At 17.2% G+C, this 8,338-nt stretch overlaps 2 protein-coding genes across 2 annotated transcripts; both read left to right on the top strand.

Moving 5' to 3' along the window:
* Positions 1-1,864: 1,864 nt before the first annotated feature.
* On the top strand, positions 1,865-3,865 carry PGSY75_0813100 (hypothetical protein; the record flags this gene model as incomplete). Its single annotated transcript, XM_018785259.1, has 1 exon — positions 1,865-3,865. One exon carries the CDS (start codon positions 1,865-1,867, stop codon positions 3,863-3,865), a length of 2,001 nt encoding a protein of 666 aa, XP_018642226.1.
* A 2,643-nt stretch (positions 3,866-6,508) lies between these two features.
* PGSY75_0813000 (hypothetical protein) lies at positions 6,509-8,233 on the top strand (the record flags this gene model as incomplete). The annotated part of the gene is made up of 1 exon (XM_018785258.1): positions 6,509-8,233. The coding sequence occupies one exon, from the start codon at positions 6,509-6,511 to the stop codon at positions 8,231-8,233; it is 1,725 nt and encodes a 574-aa protein (XP_018642225.1).
* Positions 8,234-8,338: the final 105 nt, after the last annotated feature.

The raw sequence follows: 8,338 nt of genomic DNA, 5'->3' as shown, positions 1-8,338 counted from the left end.
AGACCATTATCCTTTTGAACATTTATAAAATTATATTTTACGCTAATATTATTGTAAGAATGACCTAACATGTGAAAGCAACCATATGATAAATGATAAATGTTATATATCGTTAAAATAATATTTTTCTTCTTTTGTTGTATGCTAATATATTTTATTACTATTCAAATGTTCCTTTATACTATAATAGTGATATACATTTTTTTTTGTTTTATCATATATTCCTATTTTTTTTATATGTTCACATAAAAAAATAAAAAAAAAAAATCTTAAACTACCCCTTTGTAATGTTTTAAAAAATGTAAACATATTGTTTTATATTAATGTAGTTTATATAACTGTTTCTTATTATATTTTTTTATTTATATATGTATATATTTTTTTTTTTTGAACTTATGTATGAAATGTGGAAATAATAAATTAATAAAATATATTTATATATATAATAATGAGATAAATTACGTAAAAAATATAACAGATTTTTGCTTTAATAATTCTTTATTTGATTTTTTTTTTTGAACAATATAAAATAATTATATGTCTATTATTTTGTGGTTGATGTGTCACTTTTAAGGGTTTTAAAATAATTTGTAAACAATATGATAAAAAAATATATTATACATGCTATTTTGTTTGTTTCTTTTTTTCATTTTATGTTATTTTAAACAATCCTAAATATTTATTTTTTTTATTATAATATCACTTTTTGGAAAAAAAAAAAATATGTGTGCGATTGTTAATATTAATATATATATGTATATAATATATATAATTAAAAAAAATAAGTCATATTTTATGATATATGATAATGTATTATATTTTTAAGAATTTATGAAAAAAAAAAAAAAAAAAAAAAAAAAAAAAAACTCCATTAAATATATGTATATATATATATATATATATATATATATATATATATATATATATTATGTATGTGGCATATTTATTTAATTTTATTTTTATTTATTTTTTTTCATACAAAAAATTTAATTCTTATATGAATCTCTGTCACATTTTTAATTTATTTTATGTGTTTATAAATAAAAAAATATATATGCATATTTTTAATTTTATTTTGTTGATATAAAACAACGTGCACTTAATTGATTTTTAAAACATATTAAATATTACAACAATTTTATTCTTTTTTTTTATATGTTTATGATTTAAAATATATTTTATAAAGATATGTGTATTCACATTTTGGAATAAAAAAAAAATATATATATGTATTATATATATATATATATATATATATATGAATAACATCTATTATGTACTTATTAATTGAAAACGTTTCTTCATGCAATGTACAACTGCTATCAATTCACCCCGATTTTGTATTTGTTTTATAAGATCAAAATAATGTTACAAATTTTGTAAAACATATATATTATGTATATATATATATATATATATATATATATATGATTGTATATTTTTTAAAGTATTTACGACTACACAAATATTTATTTTTTTATCGTAATATCACTTATTGTTTTTTTTATTATATAAAGTATTTTTTTTGTAAAATATAAACATATAAATATATGCATTTATTTATTTTATTAATCTTTTTAGAGTTTAATAGAAAAAGACAATTTTTTTTTTTTTTTTTCCGCTTGTAAATATATTTCCCTTCTTTTATGCATAATAAAAAATTAACTTTAATTATTTAATAAAATTGTGCATGTAATATAAGTGAAGTTTTTAAAAATATTAGATTGTGATAAATATTAATATAATTTTGTTTGCTTTTTGTATATAGAAAAATAAAATAAATAATATATATATATATATTTATATATATGTATATATTATACTTTAATAGCTATAAATAGATTTTTTAATAATTTTTAGAAAAATGTCAGAGAATGTAAAATATTATTACGATATAGTAACGAGCAAATTATATTTTTTTGATATTCTGAGTGTTCAATGGAAAGAATATAATGAAGATAATTTTAACGATGAATATTCACAAGGTAATAAAACAACCAAGGATAATGAGAAAGATAATGTTGATAAATATTCATTCTACAACACCAGAAATGTGCAACAGAAAATTAAAAAGGGATATAAAGAAATACCTCATAAAAAAAAAGATTCTAACAATCAATTGTATGAATTAACTAATAATGTTTCTAATAAAATTATGAGAGGTGGTAATAATCTTATAAAGAAATTAAAAGAATCACTTAATATTTCTGATCCATCAAATTCACAGAAGGATTCCTCATATGTAAATGAACAAAGTCAAAAGGTAATTAAAGAAACAAATGATCATATTTATCCTTCTCAAGGTGATATAAAAAATTATAATAATGAAAACAAGGTAGAATATGATGACTCATTATATAATTATTATGAGGAGGAGGAGGAGGAGGAAGAAGAAGAAATTATTAATAATAATAATAGTAAAACGAAAGAAGAAGATGGAGAGTATCAAAATAATGTTCATAATAATGATAATCATACTTATGATTATAATAATATATCAAATAGTTATACAGATGAATATGAACAATACAATGATAATGTATATAATGAATCTGGAAATTATGAAATAAACGATAAAAATTATTATGATGAAAATATGAATTATTACGAAGACCCTGAGAATTATGATACAGATGATAAAAACGATTATGAAGAAAATGGATATTATTATGAACAGGACATGAAACATTATAATAAAGAAAATAATTATGAATACGACGAAACAGAAAAATATAATAATAATAATAATAATAATAATAATAATAATAATAATAATAATAATGATAATAATAATAATAATAATAATAATAATAATGATAATATCCCTTCAAGTAATAAGGGTAAACAATCCGATTCTAAGGATACACAAAATAGCAAAGAAACTTTTTATAATTATGAAAAACAACATTTAGAAAGCACTACTCCATATGATAAGATTTATTTAAATGAAAAAAAAGAAGATACATATGGATATTCACCCGTAATAGAAAATAATGAAGAATATATAAAAGATACAGAAGATGTGGAAAATAAAAATATATTAAAAGAACATAATGATAATAAACTTCTTAAAAAATTAAATAAGGAAGAAGTACAAAAGAAGAATTCTGCATATTCACGTTATTCTAGTCATAGTTCATGTGGTTCAAATAAATTAAGTGAACGTATAAATAGTCTAATAAATCAATCATATAGTATTCATTCACTTACACCTCAACATCGTAGTTATATGACAAAGAGTAGCTATTATCATAGTAATCATTATTATAGTAATAATTCTTTATCAAAAAGAGGTAGTTCCAATTTAATAGACAATTTATTAAGTCATAGTGGAACAAAATCAGACAATTTTCAGTCTTTCAACGATACAGAAAATAATGATGGAAAAGATAATAATTCAGAAGAAGGAATAATGCATAAGAAAACTTCAAAAGTTAATTTTGAAGAAGTAAATGATTCAAAAGAACAAAACATTGATCAAGATAAAAAGGTATATAAGGAAAATGAAGAATCTAACGTACATAATGAAACTAATGATACATCTGAAATACCATTTGTACGTAGAGCAACCAGAACACTTACTTTTAAAAACCAAGGGGGGTTAACTGGATGCTTAAAAACAGTTCATAAGAAAAAACAAGAATTAATGTCATCGTCACCAAATGGTGTTAGCGATATAGATATAAAAATTGCAAACCTTAAAAGAAGAGCAAGGGAATTAGCTCAAAGATATAAATCCAAAGAATATTCAAATCATGATCAAGAAAAAACTAAAAATATGAAAACAAAATTTGAAGAAATAGTTTATCAAGCACAAAAGCAAAAAAGAGAATTGCAGCAAGTGCAAAATACATCATGTGATTAAAAAATTTAGAAAATAAAACAATATATAAATATATAAATAAATAGATGTATATATATTCATTTTATTTGTTTATTCCATTTATATAATAATAATAATATATGAAGAATATACAATAATTTAAAAAAGAGAAAAAAAAAAAAAAAGAATTAATATTTGTAATTTCTCTATTTTTTTTTTTTATTTTTTTGAGTAAATACATATAACATTGATAACCCTTTTATTTTTTTTTTAGAGCTTAATTCTTGTTATACATAACAATTGTACATAAAAAGTACAATTATATTTAAAAAAATAAATATTTTTTTTGTTCTTGTAATTTCTTTTTTTTTTTTTTAAATGAACTAAAATAATATATATCATGGCATACAATATATAGTCTTATATGTTTGAGCACCTCTAACTTTTTTGTTTTCTTATTTTTAATTATATATATATATATATATATTATTTAATATGTTTATTTATAAATAATATATTATTCTATAAATAAACATTAATATTCATTCATTAATATTTTATGAAAATTATTATTTATTAAAAAAAAAAAGAAAAGAAAAGGTACCAGTTATGTGTATACTAAGAACACACAAGTTACTTGGTTTTTATATTATATATAAAATATATATACAACTAATTTTTTTTTTTTAAAGAATATTTTTTATTTACTTTAAATAATATACAAAAAAAAAAAAATACATATATATTATAAAATAGGAAGAAAATTCATAAATATATAAATATTAATACATATATTTATATATTTACATTTTGAAAGTTATATTTTTAATATATATACATATATAGAGATCTATATATTTTTTCTTCTTAATTATTAAATAGGTTTTTTTTTCTTCATTTTATCATAAAAAAATAAATATATACTTGAAAAATTATATATTTTTTTATAACGGTTGTAAAAAAAATTATTTTTTTCATTCTTATAAAATAATATACATAAATAAATATATATAATACTTTTTCCCTGTATTATAAAAAAAAATAATAAATAATAGTATTTATAAATATTTTAAACATATTATATATAATATACAATTTTTATAATATATATAATATAATATATATTTATATATAATTTACATATATATATAATATATTATAAATAGAACATATAACATAAAATAATAAATCTCATATTTTAAAAAGCAGTACATGCAAAATAGTAACAAGCCGAATTAACAATAATATATATATTAATAATATAATATAATCAAGAATTATTACTATTTGTTTTTTGTTTTTTTTTTTTTGTTTTGTTTTTTTCATTTATTTATAAGTATTTTATTTTGTAATTATTATATATATATATGAAAAATTATAATAAAATTTTAAAAAATATTTTTATTATAATATATTTTATAGAATAAAAAAAACTTCATTTTATATTGTATATATATATGTATTCATTCATTTTATAAATATATACTACATATTTATTATATTGTATATATATTATATATATATATATCATATGCTCTTTCAAAAAACATATTTTTATATTGATTATACTATTTATATAATATGTATTAAATATTTAATTATTTTTATATATATATGTATTATATAAAAAATTTAATTTTTTTTTTTTTTTTTTTTTTTTTTTTTTTTTTTTTTTTTTTTTTTTTTTTTTTAAAAAAAAAAAAAAATATTAAATAATAATAATATTTAAAAATTAAAAATAAAAATAATATTTATATATAATATATATATATTTATAATCTATTCATGTATTTTCCTGATTTTTTTTTTTTATTAAATTTAAATTTTTTTTTTTTTTTATTTATTTTTAATTTATAATGATATATATTTTTTTAATAAGGAATTAATTTATATATTATTAAAATATATATATTATATTATATACAATAAGAATAAATAAAAAAAATATATATATATATATATTATATATATATATATATATATGTATTTATATTACATATAAATATATATAATATATATATATTAAGAACAAAAAAAACATTCCGCATATTTATTTTTTTTTTATAATTATATAAAAAAATATAAAAATTTATGTTTTTTTATATATTTAAAAATTTCTTCATATTTTTGTAATATAAATAATTTTTGCTATTTAAGGAAAAAAAAAAAAAAAAAATCCATAATTTTTAAAAGATTTTTTTTTTTTTTTAATACAAAATAAGCATAATTATATATATATGAATTATCATACTGTATTATTATATTATGTATATATTTATTGATTATATACACACATATATATTATATATATAAATTAAAATTTTCTTTTTTTTTTATGTATATATGTTATGAAAATTTTGTTGTTATATATATATATATATTTTTTAAATTTGAGAAGAATATGTAGTTACCACAAAGTGGGATATATATATATTATATATGTATGTATATTTCCATTTTATTTATATCATTAAATATATAATTAATTAATTTTTTCTCATATATATAATAATAGTATATAATCTATGTATATATTGCGAAAAAGAAAAACCATTTTGCTTTAAAATTAATGTTTTGTTCTTTAAAAAATATATTGAATAAAAATATAGTCTACATATATATGCACATATATATATATGTCTTTATAAATAGAAAGAAGAAGTTGTATATAATAGAAAAGTAAAAATGTCGTCAGCAACACAATTGGGTATATCAGAAAGAGAATACGAAGAAGCTTTAGCTGTTGAGAAATTGTTTTTTTTATCATCAAGAGAAAGATGTAATTATTGTAATTATGGAAAGTCAACATTTGTTGACACATTTAATTATGAATTTTTATGTGACAAATGTTCATATAGAAGTAAACATAAAAAGAAGATAGGAGAAGATTCGATAAGTTATTATGATGTTCAAAAATTAGAAAAAAAGTTTGGTGATTCAGCTTATTATAAACAACATAGTAATAAACATCATCACCATCACCACCACCATCATAATAAAAAGTCAAGTTATAGTCAAGAAAAAAAATCTAAATCAAAAAACCGACGTTCATCAACTAGAAAACATATTGAAGTAGTAACAGATAGTTCTGATTCTGATTATGATGAAAAATATAAAAAAAAAGAGAAAAAAAAAAAAAAAGAAAAAGATAGAGACAGAGATAGAGATAAGGATAGAGATAAAGATAAAGATAGAGATAGGGATAGAACAAGAGATAAAAGTTATAAAGATAATAAAGATAGTAAATATAAAAGAAAAAAAAAATATGATGATTCAGATGATGATTTTGATGATGAATTTAGTTTAAATGATTATGATCCAAATACTCCTGGTATGATTGGAATTATGAATTCAAATCATATGAGTAATTCAGATTACAAAAATAATTTTGATAATAATTTTAATGAATTCGATGGGAATCATTTAAATTATAATCAAATGAGTGAACATAATTATCATGATTTTAATGCATTTAATAATAATATGAGTAATCATATACCATTTGATAATAATAACAATCCATATCAAAAAAATAATTTTCATTTAAAATATATGAACTCACCGAATAGTGATCTAGCCAATATCAATCCAATATGTTCAGATGAGTTTAATCCAATGTATTTTAATAAAATGAATTATCCTAATAATTTTAATATGAAATTAAATGAAGATCCTGATATAAATAATAAAATGAAATATAATAATAAAATGAGTATGGTACCATATGACCCTTTTGATAATAGTAGTAACGGTGAAAGTAATAGATATAGTAATGCTATGGATAGTGCAAATTATTATAGCAGCACAAATAATATGAATAATATGAGTAGCATGAGTAACATGAATAATATGAATAATATGAATAATAGATTATATTTATTAAATAAAAGAAATTCTTTAAATAATAATTATGCACAAAATAATATAAAACCGTTATATAATCAACAATATTCAAATAAGAATATGTATAATAACCCCCTGAATAATAATCCAAATCCATTGAACCAAAAAATGTCTTTTGATAATAATATGTCTAGTAATAAGAATAAAATGTATCAAAATAAAAGAAATTCAACATATATATTAAATAATAATCTAAATAAATCAGGTAGTGGTTCAGGATTATTACACTCAGGAAATAATATGAATTTATTATGTTATTCACAACAAAATAGTTTAAATGATATGAACAGATTTCATGATAATAATATGTATAATCCTGATTTTGCACCTGTAAACGTTTCTGATAAAAATCCATTTTCTCTACACAATATGATATCCACACCTAACAACCGAAAATCTTATAATGCCTTAAATAGTTTGAATAGTGATGTAAGTAATAATAATATGAGTAGAAATTCATTTAAGGCCTTAAGTTATCCTGTTTTTGATTCAAACAAAAAATTTTAGACAACAAAATAATATAAAAAAGAAATATTATATATGTGTATATATATTTATTTTCTTTAAATATTTTATATTGTAAATTTTATTTTTTCCAGTAATATTATATAT

Source organism: Plasmodium gaboni, chromosome 8 (assembly GCF_001602025.1).
Source record: "Plasmodium gaboni strain SY75 chromosome 8, whole genome shotgun sequence".
NCBI classification, from domain to species: domain Eukaryota; phylum Apicomplexa; class Aconoidasida; order Haemosporida; family Plasmodiidae; genus Plasmodium; species Plasmodium gaboni.
Note: the sequence above shows the minus strand (reverse complement) of the source record. Positions and strands in the feature narration are given on the sequence as shown.